The 17368-nt window shown below is 38.8% G+C and overlaps 1 protein-coding gene across 8 annotated transcripts in view; it reads left to right on the top strand.

The window, feature by feature from the left end:
• GOLGA4 (golgin A4) overlaps nt 1–7292 on the top strand; it is a 78082-nt gene extending 70790 nt beyond the window's left edge. For 2 of the 8 annotated variants that reach the window (XM_050971257.1, XM_050971255.1), the window contains exons 23-25: nt 61–164; nt 1892–1978; nt 2736–2926. In XM_050971257.1, the coding sequence (XP_050827214.1) occupies nt 61–164; nt 1892–1978; nt 2736–2792 (248 nt within the window). In that variant the 3' untranslated portion in view covers nt 2793–2926. Of the gene's footprint in view, nt 1–60; nt 165–1891; nt 1979–2735; nt 2927–4404; nt 4469–6552 lie in introns of those variants that run through there. The other 6 variants (XM_018924030.3, XM_050971256.1, XM_050971258.1 and 3 more) reach the window with 6 other exon arrangements.
• The last annotated feature ends 10076 nt before the right edge of the window (nt 7293–17368 follow it).

The raw sequence follows: 17368 nt of genomic DNA, 5'->3' as shown, positions 1-17368 counted from the left end.
ACTTGGATTTGGATGAGCGACTCTCAGTATGAATATTCTCTTCTTTTTGTTTATACACAGATGGAAACCTTCACCATACTGATGTTTCCCTATTTGAAGAACCCACTGAGTTTGAATACTTGAGGAAAGTGCTTTTTGAATATATGATGGGTCGTGAGACAAAGGTATGGAAATTTGTAAATGCTGACAGGTGATCCAGGTTAGAGTAAAGTTTAACACCCTTGCTGCATGATGTGAAGTACCATGTGTTTGTGATTTGTTATATGCTGTTTATTTCTGACAGTAATTCTGACAAACAAGGATTCAATAGGCTTTCACATTTTTTTCTCAAAGAGACTTGATTCATAACTTCAAAACTTCATCAGCCTGCCAAGATGAATGGTAGGTTGAGGGGGTTTTCACATCTCTCACCACTGTACCTATCAAGACCAAAACCATTATGGGTAGATAAAGTTTTATCAGCGAAAGTCTGTTTGTCAGTCAAACTTGATGTAAAATGAAAGCTGGTATGCAGAATATTAGCAGTAGTGATCTTTTGATCTAGTCTTGACACAAACACATGGTAAGTTACATGGCATGGTAAGTTGGATTAAATAACAGTTTGTTAGTAGCTGTATTACCAGCTGAAGATGGTAAAATACCTCTTCAGTAGTTGCTTAAAGATGTTTCATAGTATTCGTGAATCTGTATACCTTAGATCTTATTAATTCATTCTTAAAAGTAGTGAAAAGCTTCTTGTAGTGAATAGGCTTCTTGATTTCATATGCTGGTTTCCTTTCAGTCATTAGAGGTGTTTCTGGAGGACACTGAGCTTAGTGTTTGCTTTCTTCAGGATTATATAATAAAGTCATAAATACACAGATATGTCTTAAGAACTGGTTTCATCCTGCTGCATGAACTGGAAAACCATGAGCAGTGATGATGCAAATGATAGAACTTTTATTTAAAACAGTTTGAAGTATGCTTGTAAAGTACTACTGTGCTTTCCTCCACTGCCCCCAACACAGTTCTTAAGTTAGAAGATCTACATTGTAATTTATCTTCTCAGTACAGATATTCCTTTCTCTCAACTTTTTTGTTCCTGGACAAGAAGAGACTTTTTTTTAATCTAATTCTGTCTTGTAAGGTCATTTTTGTGGCCCTTCCTTGCGCATGATCGCCTTTACTAGTGCAAATATATATCCCTTGTCTCAAAGGTGATTCAGTAGTGGAATTGTTGATATATCTGGACATGCTTCCTCTTTTTTGAACAGAGTTCAAAAGAATCTGTGCAAATTATCTAGGATGTATTGCCAACTATGCATCCTAGTAAATGATACTGGAATGCAATCAAGACATTATGAATGCACCGGTTTGTCTACAGTATTGGAGACATAGGAGAAATATGGAGGTTGTTTCGGATCTGAGAGTCAGGAATTAGTGTCATAACTTTTAATGTGGGTACTTAACCCCATTCTTTGTAAACTGCTTTACCAAGATGTGTATGTGTATTTGCTGGGAGGTTTTACTGTCTTGCCCTCCAGTTCAACTTTATTATTTGCCTCTTGCTTGACAGGATATCTGCAACAAGATTGACAGATTGCTTTTTCTAGGCATGCAGTTTATCTAGTATGCTCTTTTATTAATGTTCTCTATCATTTGAGCATAGATGCCATAGAACTTACATCACACTACAGCACCTGAAGTTTGTGACAATGTGCAAATATTGTTTTCATAGAATTCACATCATGCATATACAATGTGAAACAAATAGTTATATCTTACTGATTTCATTGTTTTCCACTGACATTAATAAAATAGTATCCAGTATTACTAAATTAAATTAATTTTAAAATATTACGGACATCTTTGTGGATGTGGAATTATGTATGGATAACCTATATCTCTTTAGACAATGGCCAAGGTTATAACAACAGTGCTGAAGTTCCCAGCAGATCAGACTCAGAAGATACTAGAACGAGAAGATGCTCGACCAGTGGTAAGTTATATAAGTAAATCAAGTTTATGCAAGAGGAGTAGGTTTCAAGAATAAGGAATTAGAAACTTTTTGATGCCTTCTTTTCTGTGTGTCCACATTCAAATGGACTCCTTTTCACCTTCTTCGCTCTTCTTCGGTGGAATATCAAATTCCAGCTCTAGGTTTGAATTTATAGAAAGAGTGAGAAAAAAAGCAAGCATGTTTTCTTTACTAGTATTTTTCCTTAGTTAAGACATATTTCTGGTAGCGATGGGTACCATAGGACCAAAGCAACTTCAATTCAAGCATCACTACTATTCTGTGGATGAATTTTCTAAATTAAAAACGTAATCTGACATATTAAAATATATATATATATATATACCAACACATTTAATATATAAAATTAATGCTTCTTAAATTTAAAAATTTTTGTGGGGTCATACCAGTTTTTATGAAAAATATATCAAGAAACATTTCCAGCCCTGAGATAAAATTTCTGGCAAAAACAACAGGCATTTTGCTTGTAGAATAGAAAGTTGATTATCTCAATCACCTGAGATATGTGTTTGAAGTGAGATGTGTACAATTTTATCTTAAGTGGGTATCCTAACAAGCTTGGGGTTTTGATTAGGTTTTGGGGGTTTTTGTGTGAGCCTACTTTATTTTTAAAACATGAAAATATGTTTGTTTGCTCTGGGTCAGGACAGGTGAAAAATAAGAGTTGTCAACAGTTTGGTGTTGGTTTTTTTCACTTTTTTTTTTGACATTTGCTTAGTATTTAGCAGTTGACCTATTTACTAGAAAGGTGGAATTGGCTTTGAGAAACAGATAAGGAGGTAAGATTATTTGAGCATAAGCAATTCTATGGTATTACTGTTACTGTTTTATGTATAGGATCTACTTTTAATTAAAATAAAAACTGCAGTAATAGTCTCTACATTGTATCTGGAATCAACACTGTGATCCCTCTCTTTGTGGGTCACCTTAGTGAAATATTTAGGAATTAAAGTGAGAGGAAGAATTGCATTCTGTTTCTCTCACTGACCTTGGATATATATTTATTTCATGCTTGCAAATACAGAATAAAATAAAAATATTAATAATTTCATTTCACTTGTAGATACATTACAGTCCTGTTGATTCACTGAAAAAAAAATTTAAAGTCTGTATTTTTATCTTGCAGTATCACATTTGAGGAAATTGTTAAATACTTTACCATTTTCCTGTACACTTAGTATGTTTGAGAGCCTTGCAATCTTAAATATTTTAAATACTTTTAGAAGATAAAAATATTGATTATACTCCAGCTCCAGTAAATATCATGTATTCAAAGCATGATTTTCTCTCTCTCACATTAAAATAGAAAGCTGAGACTTTTTTAGTTTGTTTTGTTTTGTTTTGTTTCGTTTTGTTTTGGTAAGCCAGAGTACTATTTAGGAAAGATTTTGAGAACAGAGAGATAGGCCTTGTTTTGCAGCCACTTCAGATTTTTGATATTTAAACCTGTTCTTCCTTCAACAGACATTCACAACTTCTGATACAAAATAAAAATTCAACTTGAATTCATCCAACAAATTTTCATCCTTGGTATTAAATTTTGTCTAAAACACACAGTGAGATTTTTTTGTAGGCTACAAGTGCTTTGATTTGTTAATAATATCTTTGTTCAAGGAGCTCTTGGGTTTCACATAGCAGTCCCTTCTTGGCACATATCTGGCCTATGAATTTTCTCCTTTCCAAATTAACAAAGAGATTGAAGTACACATCGGCTGGAAACTCAAATATTAGGGCATATTATGAAGGAAGAAGTTTTTTTACTTCACTTTCAATGTTATATGTTCATTTGCTGAAGCACAAATTATTCTGGGGAGAAGTCTTCCATAATTCTGTTTAGAACTAAAAAGTTGGAGATGTCTTTATAAATTATTCTATTAAGAAATATGCTTGGTTTCTTTTGTTTTTTATTTATTGACTGACATGGCACTAGTGTTTCTCCATACTTATTATTGGACTGATACCGGTATATGAAAATATCCAATGTTTAGCTCTCAGGAGGAATGAAGTTCTGAACTACAACATAAATGTGCATTCTAACATAGAGCTTTTAGGTTATTGCTAAAACATCTGTAAGTAATTTTGATGTGTAAATTATTTACTTGTTGTGCTACTAGAGTAAGTGTGTGGTACTAAAGTATCTGTGAGTAATTTTATACCCTCTTAGTGGGCATATATTTAACAAGTTTCTGAAAACTTGAAGCAGTTCCTGTTTAATAAATATATGCTAGATCAATGTAATCTTCAGTAATCTGGCTTTTGCTATGTTGTTGTTGTGATCTAACTGCAGCAATCTCATCCATAGATGTACACAGAGTTCTTATTTGTTAACACTACATAACACTATCAAACAAATAGCCCAATAAGCTCTTTTCTTCCTGGCTTTGTAGTTTGCCTCACCTCGCAGTGGTATCTTTTGAATATGCCACCAGTCTGTGCTTAGCTAGCGTGTGGGTGAGTGAAGTCTAATACATTCTTGTTTTATGTAAAATGAAATCTCTATTATGCAATTAATGGTTCTTCTGCCTTTTTTTTTTTTTTTTGCCTGCTTTCCTTCATTAAAGAACAAATTTTGGTTGTATATGCGTTTTGTTTTCCTCTTAATCATGATTTGTTTTACAAAGCTGAGTTTGAAAATGGTAAATACTGATTCAAAACTGATCTTTTTGAGTGACCCTAACCCTAAGCATAACTTCAAATGTTGATTGAGCCACAAAAATGTCAGTAGTAGAAATAAAATCAGATTTTAAATCAATTAATATGTAATATTGAATTTTATTGCACTTGTCTTTGTTTTGTATTATTAATTTTATAAATTCCTTTTTTGAATAGGCAAACAAATCAGATTTGTGGGAGACATACTGTACTGCTTGCAATGAATTATTACATCTTGTAAATATGAAAATGCGTTATCTTTTAAAAGATGAAAATTCTCTGCAGAGGGATTAGGATATAATTGTGTTTAAACATCAGTACCTTTCTGAATCACAGCTTTGGTTTGATATCAGGAGACGCTAAAGCAGAGAGATGACGGAGAACAATTAGGGGAGCTTTATGCTCTCAGTTTGTGTCTTTCTTCAAGTTTTGTTAAGCTACTTCAAGTATGAAACTCCAGTGCTAGTTGTAGCATTACAAGAACGGAACAGCTGACGTAGGCCTGAAGATGCAGGTTGCATCAGACTAGCCTAGCTAAACAAGCTGGTTGAGAGAGGACTGAGCTATGTATCTACACAGGAAAAAACTTTCTGCACTGGCTGATAAAGATTATTATTTGAATCACTAGTGGTGTATGATACTTAATAAACTCTGCAGATGAATGCTATAGGATATGGTCAGTTCAACTTTTTTTTCCTCCTTTGCAACTGGAAAGCTTTACACAGTTGCCAGCAGTTGATTCAGTGCATGTGAAGCAGTTGCTATCTCTTGGCTGAAATGCATTTGTTGGCCTGCATCACTGCCAGAGCAAAATTAATTAACTTGGGCTATTGCCATTGCCATTTACCATTTACCACAGTGCAGTTGACAGGTTATCTTCCTCTCCTGCTGTCATCTAAACACAGCCTTCAACACAGAATAATAACTCTTTCAAAGGAAAAAAAATTGTTTCTCTAACAGTCACGGTTTCTACCTCATGTTTTTTCCATCTTTAAATAAAGTAGTGAATGCACTTTATTGCACTTAAAATGCAGTAGAGTTTGGACTGTTTGCCTACAGCCTTCAACAGTTCTGACAAAATCAGCAACTGTTTTCTCTATCCCTTTGTTGAAAATAATTGAATTGTAGATACTGATGGAACAAAGCTATTTACAACACTATTGCAGAATAGGTTGCAGAAGATATGTTTGAAACTTATATTCTTGTCATGCTGTCTGTAATGCTGGTGTAAAAAATTCAGGTGTTCTGAGCTGCCTTTGAAACATATCACAGAAAGGCTTGTTGATATTGACCTTAATAATGTCAGAAATTATCGGTTACGCTTTCATAACATCAGCTAATGTTTATGTAAACTGTTCATACTTCATTATTAGATTGTAGTTGCCTACTTAATCTCAAATATTTTTGTCACATATTCTTGCATGTATGAAGAATATGTGACAAAAATATTTTGTCACATATGAAGTCAGCATCCCCCTTAGAAGTTAAGGGGGATGCTGACTTCACTGTGAAGGCAATTTATACTTTCCTGAAGAGAAGGCTATATGCTGGGTCCAAAATTCTGCATCATCATTTTGGTTTTGATGATAAGCCTTATGCAAGAGAGTCCAAATTTTTTTTTGATTGGATTAATATGTAGTGATGTGGTAGACTATTTCCAGTGAGACTGCTGACCGTTTTGTTACACCTTGTTTTGTTTTCATCAGTTTCTCAACTGTTTTGCAGGTACTGCAATGGAATTGCTTTGCTCAAATAATTTGGCAGTTTGACTTATTTGAAATTCTTCTGTCTCCTGATTATATTAATAAACAATACAATTATTTTAATATTAAGACCTTATAAGTTGTTCTCAATAATGTAACATTTGATTTCATTTCTTCTAGTTGTGGCTACGACCATCTTGAAGATTTTATGATGAGAATGTCTCATGACTTTGCTGCTTAAAAATAAGTTTGTATCTCTGTTGCCTCTTGAGAAGGGACAAGAAGAAAAGCTATTATTCAAGGTCACAAACAGAACAGCAAGAACCAAAACTCAGCACCACATTTGGACTGTGAATATAATCTACTTCCTTGGCAGAAATGCTAATCAGGGGTTATTTGGTTATTTCTCTTCTATTGAATACGGTCTTCTATTTTGTGTTAAAGGTTATTTTTTTAAAGGCGAGAAAAGACTTTATCCTAGGAAAGAATTGCCTGCTACTGTGTCTCTATACAGGTTTTACTAGGTGTTTTCTAAAAGTTGAAATAAATGATTTGTTTCTTCTATTTATTTTTTTATTTTTGATTGAATTGTGCAATACATTTTGGATGGATAGCAATTGAGGTGATTTTTCTGATGAACTAGACACTCTTGTTGACTATTCTCTCCTGATTTGATCTTGATTGTTCGCTAGAAAATCACTTCTATATGCTTTTGCCTACAATAAATCCAAATTGCAGTACCTCGTTTGTTTACTCCTAGCTTTTGTACTTATATTTTCTGAAGAAAAGGTGTGTTCCTGTAAATTGTAAATAGTTACTACATAACTGTATCGTACACTGATCTGTGACTGTTGACAGCACTAATATGAATAGAGCTGAGATGAAATAAAGTTTATTTACTGTAAAATTTTGGAACAACATTGGTATGATTTTTCTTTTAAAGGACACACCAGTCTTGTTCTTACTCCTGTTGGAGACATTGTTAGCTGTTTCCAGGCTGAAATCACTCTCATAAGAACAACTATTCAAGTACATTAAACTGTAAGTCAGTGTAGACATTCAAGTTTCCAAGGGGTCACAACCTGCAAAAGAGATATATGGTGGGCTGAAAAGCTAGCAGGAGAATGTAGCAAATAGAGAAGCTTGATTTGTAAAAGTTCTAAATTATCATAGAATTACAGTCTGGTTTGGGTTTGAAGGGACCTTAAAGATCATCTAGTTCCAACCCCCCTGCCATGACAGGGACACTTTTCAGTACACCAGGTTGCTCAGAGCCCTCTCCAGCCCGGCCTTGGACGCTTCCAGGAATGGGACATTTACAACTTTTCTGGGCAATCTGTTCCAGTGCCTCACCATGCCCACAATAAAGACTTTCTTCCTAAGAGCTAATCTAAATTTCTCCTCTTTCAGTTAAGAACAGTTCCCCTTTGTCCTGTCACTATCTGCCTGTGTAAAACCTTGTTCTTGAAGGCTGCAATGAGGTCATCTTGGAGCCTTTCCTTCTACAAATGAAGAACCCCAACTCTCTCAGCCTGCCTACATAGCGGAGCTGCTCCAGCCCACTGAGCATCTTTGTGGCCTCCTCTGGACCCACTCCAACAGATTCATGTTTTTTCTTGTGCTGAGGATCCCAGACCCGGGCACGGCACTGCAGATGGGGTCTCATGAGAGAGTAGAAGGGGACAATCACCTACCTTGACCTGTTGCAAAACCTCTTTTGCTACAGCCTAAGATACCATTGTTCTTCTGGGCTGTGAGTGCACATTGCCAGCTCATGACCAGCTTTTCATTCACCAGCACCCCCAAGTTGTTCTCCAGAGGACTATTCTCAATGATTTCTTCTTCCAGTGTTCTCCCGGACTCATTGAAGTTGCTCCCGACCAACACTGTAGGACTTTGCACTTGGACTTGTTTAATCTCATAAGGTTTTTATGGGCCCACTTTTCAAGTCTGTCCAGGTGCCCCTGCATGGCATCCCTTCCTTGTGCCAACTGCACCACACAGCTTTATGTCATCTTCAAACTTGCCAAGGGTGCACTCAATTCCACTGTCTCTGTCACTGATAAAGATGTTAAAGAGCACCAGTCACAAGACAGTGACTGGTGACCACTGTCATCATTGTCCTCCATCTGGACATAGAGCCATTGACCACAACTCTCAGGCTGTGTCCATTGAGCCATTTGCTTGTCCACTGAGCAGTTCACCCTTTAAACCTGTGTCTTTCCAATCTGGAGATAAAGATGTCATGTGAGACCATGTCAAAGGCTTTACAGATGTCTAGATAGATAACATTCGTTGGTCTTTGTAGTCATTCCATCATAGAAGTTCACCATGATGGAAAATTATGTATTTTTGTTCTTTTAAACAATTCCTGTCAGGTCCTTTTGGCATGTAAGTTATGATCCTCTGAAGTGATACACAAGTATGCATAATTTAACTTCTAGCTACTATGATACTTACTGTATCAATAACTAACAATCTATCCTGTATGTTAGTTTGCCAAGGTAGTTCAGGGTGATCAGTCCTCCATGAATATAATTTCAAACAAGTATTTGAGGGGCAGCAGTCTGCAATGTATGAATGAGGCATGGTCCCCAGTTGTGGTATAACCGGAAACATTTATTAAAAGTGAATATAACTTTTATAATATTTTCACTATCAGGTTAGAATAGTGGGAGCTTGGATAACCAATATTGTATCTGTTCATATGTCTGCTAACCAATAGTAAACATGATCAATCCCTAATAGTAACATCAGCCTTTTTTCCCTAAGACAAGTACTTGTGTAACAATTTCTTCCGCGAACTACTGTGCTTCTGCTACTTATTACATTTTAGAAACTTTGTTACATCTCTTCTGACTTGACTGAATTGCATTCTTTGTTTTCTTATTACAAGTTCTCTTTGTTTCCTTATTCCACAGGAGTCCAAGTTTCTTATCTCTGAACATAAGGGATGAGATTTTTACTTTTTTAAATTGTTATTTAAGGTTTAAAGGGACACGGGTTATTTTTATAGTTAAGTACCAAGAGTTGCATCTTTATTTTCCACTGCCTCATGTCTGACAAAACTTGAAGTTTTATGCTTATTTATCATTTGTAGCTTCTGGGAGGTTTAGGGGAAAAGGGTTAAACTTTGTCCTTTTATTAAACATCAAATGTATCAAATATTTTTTAAAGATCCAGTATTCTTTGTGCTTCCAATGTAAGTCCTTCTCTCTCCTTCTGTTGTGGAGCAGAAAGGCATCCTTCAGACTGTAAGAGCAGCAACCTCAGCTGGAATTGACATGAGTATTTTTGGCTCTGAAAAAGCCTATTCCTCTCATAGCTGGCTGAGGATTTGCGAGATTTTGCAGTTGCTATCATTACAGCAGTGTAAAACATAGATTTGAGTTTCAATTTTCCATGTAAGCTGTATTTTGTCTTAGGCTTTGGGAACTTTACTGCAGGCATCTATTACTGTGACATCAGGTATTACTGTGCTCTGCTACAGTTCTCTTGTCCTCACAGATAAGTTATTTTTCACATTTTCTGGTTTTGTTATTTTCTCTTTCCGTGAAAGAAACTAGTTATGAGCTGTGCTTTGTCAAGTGTGACCTAAGTGCAGTGGAACAAACTGAAATAGCCATACAACATTGCATGGAATAAATAATATTTTTCCCTTAAGTAACCTTAATAAAGAATCCAAAAGGGATTATAGAGTCATTGTTTTTTTAAAAACTAAAATTAGGTAACCACTAACCAAATTCACATTTTGAAAAGGTTAAATTTTTAGGGTGTTTTTTCATATATATATGTATACTCATTAGCAATCACATGATTATTCCTTAATATAATGGAAAGTGTACTAAGTATAAAATTTTCTTCCGGCTGAAGTTTTAACTTCAGATTTTCTTAAAAGACAATATGTAAATAAGACATTGCTGTAGATAAAGTTAAGGTGAATGCATGAAAGTGGGTGCTTTGCTTTGAGTAATGTTTTTTTCTTCTTGTTGGAGTGTCAAATGGTGCTAGTATAGCCAATCAAAGATTGGGCTGCCTTTTTAGCAAAGGTTCGAGGATGTTAAACTCATTCAGACATGGTTGTTAGAAGATGCATCTGCAAGAGAATGTATTTGGATCATCTCATATTGAACCATGCCTTAGTCTTATGTGCAATATATATGATATTTGTAATTTTATGAACTTATATACATGTGCCAGAAAATGTGTAGATATTTTTATAGAGATAAGACTTAAAATGTTTATCAAGCATCCTCTAGTATTCTAAGGATTAAATCTTGTTAATTTAGATTAAAAATACCAGGGATTTTATTCACGCATTATTTCAGTGCCTAGGCTGATATTTATTGTCAACATACTATTTCAAATTTTTTTATAAACATTATCTATAAATCCATCCAACTTCTAGTTCTGCCATTTATAGTACCTGTTTCTGTACTAAAATTTATTTACTCTCCCATGTGGTATGTGGCTCTTTCCTCTAAAATGAGAATTTCAGGCTCCGTAAACTGGAATGAATACTGAGAAATTTGGTTTGATTTTTGTAATTGAAACTCTTGCACAAATCCTATTGTCCTTCTATGTGTGCTACAGAAGATACTTTTTTTCCCTCTGTGGAGTTTGTTAAATTAAGAATCTTATTTTTCATTTGCTGTTTCAAGAAAAAACAGCTCTTTTGTGAAGTCATTACAGCTTTGTTATGGCCATCTATATGAGCAGAAGCGTAGCAGCCTGTCAACTATGTGAGGAATATCCAGACCAAGCTATGGTGTAGCTTGGTCTGGATATTCCTCACATGCCACGCTGCTGCATCGAGTGCACTCCACTCCCCTGAGAGCGGGGGGGAGGCGGCGCCGGCTAGCTGAGAGCACAGCAGCAGCTAGCAGCGGGGGGCACTACCCTGATGCGCCGGGGCGTCTGGGCAGCGCCTTCGACAGGGCAGCAATATCGAGAGGAGTGGCAAAAGCGGAGAAGCTTAAGAGAAAAGAGGACCTTCACTCGGCTGGTGCAGTCCAGAGCTTTATTGTCTCCAGGGGGTCCAGGCAGGAAAAGGCAGAGAACAAAGAGTAACAGCAGTATATAAAGGGGGTGGAACATAGGTACAAGAACCAATGGGGGAAACCGAGGAGGGGAATCGGACATAACTGACACGGGCGAAAACTAATGATAGAAGAGCTAGGGAGGGGCCCGGAGCACCTGCCCAATCACCTTCTGAGGAAGGGAGAAGTTTCTGGAGAAATGGGCAGGGCCCTGGGAGATGGACAGGGCTCTGGAGGAGGGGAAAATGTAACAAGTGGGGTGGTTGCTAAGGGAACAGGGGTGGAGACAAGGGCTTGGCAGCTTTCCCAGAACAGGAGGGAACCAACTCAGGGAGAGGGGGAAACCAGGGCTGAACCATCAACATAGGCTTAGGGATGCAAAATGGGGAGAACATTATAAGATGGGGAGAACAACACCAACGGGGAAAACAAAACAAATGGAAACTGAACCCACACCACAACACTCACATAGTTGACATAGATGCTGGTTCTCAATAGCACTACCAGTGTGGGATTTTCAAACTCTCTTTGGGTGTGTATATTCATTATATGGAAAATTAGAAATGATAGAACAGAAGTAAGCAGTAAGTTGTAAGTTCTTCTACATTGTGTCTATCAATGCTCTAGCACTAGCTACCTTTTATTTTCTTTCTCAGGCTTTCATTTACACAGATTCTAGTCTTCCTCTGTAAACACTGATTTTGGTTCCTGTATGCACTAGAGTAATTTCAAAGGCACATTGATTGACTTAAAGGAAGTACAACTCTGGAGATTTATTTTGTTGTAGAACAGTGGCAGCCATTATTTCCTGCAGTTGCCATCTAATACTATGTGACTTATCAGAGAATAAATAATTAAGCTTATGGTAATTACATGTTATTTTATGGCTCTGCATGGAACAGCAATGGATGGTAATAGAGCAAAGTGTAGTGCAGGAATCTGCTGTGACACACGGCTTGCATCTCTTGGTTGCAAATTTCAGAGTAGTTCAGGTTACTTAGTAGCCATTAGGCAAATATTAGCTGCTTTCTAATTAGTTGAAAGTCACTTTGATTTAGCAGGTAACTTTTCAAAATGGAGATGAAGGCCTGTGTAGCTGTGGGGGCTGACCATGTCTCCCACATGTGTGTGGAGAGCATCGTGGGTGCTACTGCCAAACCAGATCTTCATGCCTATGGCTGAGACACCTTTGCCTGATTGGGTCAGGACAGCTTGCATGTCCAGCATTTCTGTAAGCATTTAACTTTGCTTAAAGGAAAAGGAATGAACAGCAGAGTGTATCCCCAGTTACATGGCCCTTTTAGAACAGTAGATAAATAAGAGGGGAAAGAAAAGAAAAAGGAGGGAGGGTGAGGTGAAAAGTTAGGGTCTTCCTTTATGGTAAAGAAGGTTGTAATTAGGCTGAGCTTCTACCTTCTACTTCCCTGAAATGTGTTTTCGCATTAAAGGAAACTGTCCTGACCTTGAAGCCCTGCAGTAAGTGTTATCTGCATGGTATTTGAAGCACATGACACTTCAGCCACAAGATTGCAATGTTGTTACTAATTCAATCTGATCCAACCAAATATTCAGTACAGGAAGCGTCTAGCTGTAGTTGGTCTAGTGCTAGCTGAGTGCCGGTGCATTTACTTGAGTATATTTACTCATTTTCTTGCTGTGAGATAAGCTTTAGGAGAAGGAGGGCAAAACAGGCACAAACCTTAAAGAGTATAAAAAAAAACTTTTTAACAGAATTAAGAGAAAAAAATAAGAAAAATCAGAATAAAACCTTCAGAATGCTTTTTCTCTCCTCCCACCTCCTTTTCTTTCCCCCTAACAATGTAAGAACACAAAACTTGGGACTTTCAGTCAGTTTGTCACTTTTGAATAGTCTTTCTTCAGTCTCCTTAGGGAGAGGAGTCTCTCTTGTCATGCTATAAATTCTTTTCCATAAGAAACATGTCTCTTGTGGCTTCAATGTCACAGCTAATCAGCTGCCCAGGAAAAGAAAATCTGCTTACAGCGTGAAAAGTCCTTCCCATACCTTTCAGAAATCTCACAGCTGCTTTCATGGGTGTCTGAGGGTGATGTTATGATGCTTGTATCCCCATTCATGTGTTCTGTTTATCCTGGATATTATGTTCTGTGCCTTCAAGACTGGCTCTGAAGAGCGAATGTTTTGTTTTGTTATCAGCCTACTCCCCCACAGCTGGAAGGACACACAAGACAGGGCAGTACATAGTGCAGCTTTGGCTTTTTGCCTGGCTTTTCGCTTTGCTCCTGCTCTTACTTCGGCTTTGCTCCTGCTTTGCTCTTGCTTTTTGATTCTGCTCATTAGTTAGTTTAGCTAAGCAGTCTGAGTTTTTCCCTGGACTGTTTCTCCTTTCCTGTTTTGGACCTACTTGAACCTGCTCCGGAATGGGACCTGGGAAACACCAAGAGTTTGCACCTTGTGGCCTGCAGAAGCCATTCTCAGCACCGGAGGGACTGATAACAGAGCGACCACTCTCAAGAGAGACTTTCTGAATTTGTCATCTTTTTCAGAGCAGTGAAAGAGTGGTGTCATCCAGTATTGTTCATTTTGTGTGCTGGGGGGTGCTTTGCCTGTTAAATAAACAGGTTCTTTCCACTTCTCTCTGATGAGTCCTTCCCAAACCGGTTGGGGAGAGGGGCCCCCTTTGGAGGTTTTCTCCCAAATTTGCCCTTAACTTGGACAAAATTTGGTGCCCAATTTGGCTAGAGAGAGAGTGGAAAAAACCCTGGTCTGACTGCATTTTGGTTGCCATTAATCTGTGTTGGTATAAAGCAGTTAATAACCATGTTTTTTGAATTCATAATGTCTCTTGGGGTGAAGGTTTGCATGCATTTCTTGTCCCTAGGTTTTTTTGAGATCTTAATAGCTCTGTGGTCCCTAGGTTTATTTTCTCATCCAGAAATAGCTCTAGTATTGTCCCTAATATGTAGTTTTTACAGCAGAGGGGCAGTGACCAGAATAGCTGTCCTGCTAGGCTTGGTGGTAATGATTTGTAAGACGTTTATTAGGGTGCTGGCATCTGTTTCAGGAATGGTTCATGGCTATGGTTATACACCCAGTTTGTTAGAGGAGGAGCAGGGGATGAGGGTTTTCAGCCTTTGCTTTCCTTCTTCTCTTCTGAATCTGTTACCTCCCAATTGGAGAATGTTCAGTTTCCCCTGAAGAGACCATCTTTCTGTATTTAATCTGCTAGGCTTCCTCTATACAGTCTACAGCTTCTCTAGAATGAGGGCTGAGATTTCTAGATGGGCTGATGAGACCCCTGACTCAGGAGTAGACCCAGGAGTGGAAAATCCTGAATAGTGTGGGAAATGGGAGGATATGGGCCAAATCCTGATGGAATTCTCAGACCCTATAGTCTGGGACTTTCCACATGAACAGATTCAGAACCCAGCTGAGGTGGGGAAATACCTGAAAGTACCATGATGACACTAAGGAGAAAAAGATCATTGCAGTAAGCTGGGCCCTGGCATATGCTTATTGTATACAGGCAGCAGATAGAGGCAAGGGGGCAGGGAGATAAAGCAGCAGCTACCCCAGTCACTCAGGCTATAGCCAACACCCCAGGCTCGAAGCCAGCAGCCCAAGCCAGATAGTGAGCCTAAGCCAGCAGCTAAACCAGACAATAAGCCTCAGCCAATGGCTGTTGTTACCAGCACTAGAAGTGGAAAGTGCACGGACAAGACCGAATGAACAGTGGATGATGATGTTGATGATGCAGGAGAAGGACCCTCAATGCTTCCTGAAATAAAAACAGGAGTCAAAGCAACAGGCGCAAGACCAGAAGCCAATATTGAGTCCTTTTCCCTGAAGGACCTCCGTGGCCTATGTAAGGATTACACTTGATGACCTGATGAATCCATAATTAGTTGGTTAGTCCGTCTTTGGGATGCTGCAGGCGAGGCTGCAATTTTGGATGGCACTGAAGCAAGGCACTTGCGATCCCTGTCACATGATCCTGTCATCGACCAAGGAATGATGAGGGGGGCTGACCCTCACAGCCTCTGGGCACAGGTCTTGAAAAGTGTAGCACAAAGATACTTATGTGCAGATGATCTTTATATGCAGCAAACCCAGTGGAAGACCATAGAACAAGAGATTCAATGCCTGAGAGAAATGGCATGGCAGAGATTATCTTCTCAGAAGACCTAAACACTGTAAATCCAGACTTGGTACAATGTATATCCGTGATGTGGTGAAAACTTGTACAGCTTGGGCCACATAAATATGCTTCTGCCTTAGCCACAATGAAGCAGGATGACAGGAATGAGACCATCCTGGATATGGTGAAGAAGCTCTGAGCATATGCAGATGCTGTGCATGGCCCAACACATGCCAGAATTGCTGTGGTGGAAACACGTCTGCAAAAGTTAGAGGATAAGATAAAGGAGAATCATAAGAAGCTCAGAGAGGAGATTAAAGAAGACCTTCTCCAAATCTCAGCAGTACAGATCAGAGGTTCTGGTACCCAATGCAGATGTTCCCCAGATGGAGAGAGAAGGTACACCCTACAAGCTGAGCTGTGGTTCTTCCTGCGTGATTGCGGAGAAAACATGAGGAAATGGGATGGGAAATCTACTGCTGCTCTGGCACGACGGGTACGTGAATTGAAGGAAGGCAGGGCTCAGAGAGGGAGTTCCACCAAAAGGAAAGCAACCCCAGTTGCCTGTAGCCGAACTGCCAGGTATGATGATGATGATGATGACATGTCCGATCCCCTTGAAGGAACCTCCAAGACATATGCCCAGGGAAAGAAGGATGACCAGGCTAGAGAAAACCGTGCTTTCTGAACTGTGTGGATTCGTTGACCTGGCACATTGGCACCACAAGAATATAAAACTTTAGTTGATATTGGTGTGCAGTGCACATCAATCCCATCAAGATGTGGGGACAGAATCTGTTTCTATTGCTGGTATGAGAGGGGGATCACAGGATTTCACTTTGGTGGAAGCTGATGTGAGCCTGACTAGAAATGAGTGGAAGAAACACCCCCCAGCACATAATTTTTTCCTGGTTTAGGGCAAATTTGGGAGAAAACCTCCAAAGGGGGCCCCTCCAGAAAGCAAACCCACACGGCCCCTCCCCCCAGCCGGTTTGGGAAGGACTCATCAGAGAGAAGTGGAAAGAACCTGTTTATTTAACAGGCAAAGCACCCCCCAGCACACAAAATGAACAATACTGGATGACACCACTCTTTCACTGCTCTGAAAAAGATGACAAATTCAGAAAGTCTCTCTTGAGAGTGGTTGCTCTGTTATCAGTCCCTCCGGTGCTGAGAATGGCTTCTGCAGGCCACAAGGTGCAAACTCTTGGTGTTTCCCAGGTCCCATTCCGGAGCAGGTTCAAGTAGGTCCAAAACAGGAAAGGAGAAACAGTCCAGGGAAAAACTCAGACTGCTTAGCTAAACTAACTAATGAGCAGAATCAAAAAGCAAGAGCAAAGCAGGAGCAAAGCCGAAGCAAGAGCAGGAGCAAAGCGAAAAGCCAGGCAAAAAGCCAAAGCTGCACTATGTACTGCCCTGTCTTGTGTGTCCTTCCAGCTGTGGGGGAGTAGGCTGATAACAAAACAAAACATTCACTCTTCAGAGCCAGTCTTGAAGGCACAGAACATAATATCCAGGATAAACAGAACACATGAATGGGGATACAAGCATCATAATGTCTGCCTAGGACAATGGGCCATGTCAACTTATTGAGGTGCTCTTTTGAGGATGAGCTGTTCTAGCATAAAAGTTCTCTTCATCCATCTCTGGGAACAGAGGGTTTTCTATTACTATCACTGGGGCAAGGTTTCTCATCTCTGTTCAAATTTCTCATTGAATCAAAATCACTTTCACATCTGCTTGCTTTAGCACTGGTGTCTCTGTTCATGGCTGTGGTTAAAACACTACATCCCCCGAATGCATTTTCATAAGTTAAAAGTAAACAAGAGTTTGATGGCTTAC

The sequence above is a fragment of the Serinus canaria genome, chromosome 2 (assembly GCF_022539315.1).
Source record: "Serinus canaria isolate serCan28SL12 chromosome 2, serCan2020, whole genome shotgun sequence".
NCBI lineage: Eukaryota > Metazoa > Chordata > Aves > Passeriformes > Fringillidae > Serinus > Serinus canaria.
Note: the sequence above shows the minus strand (reverse complement) of the source record. Positions and strands in the feature narration are given on the sequence as shown.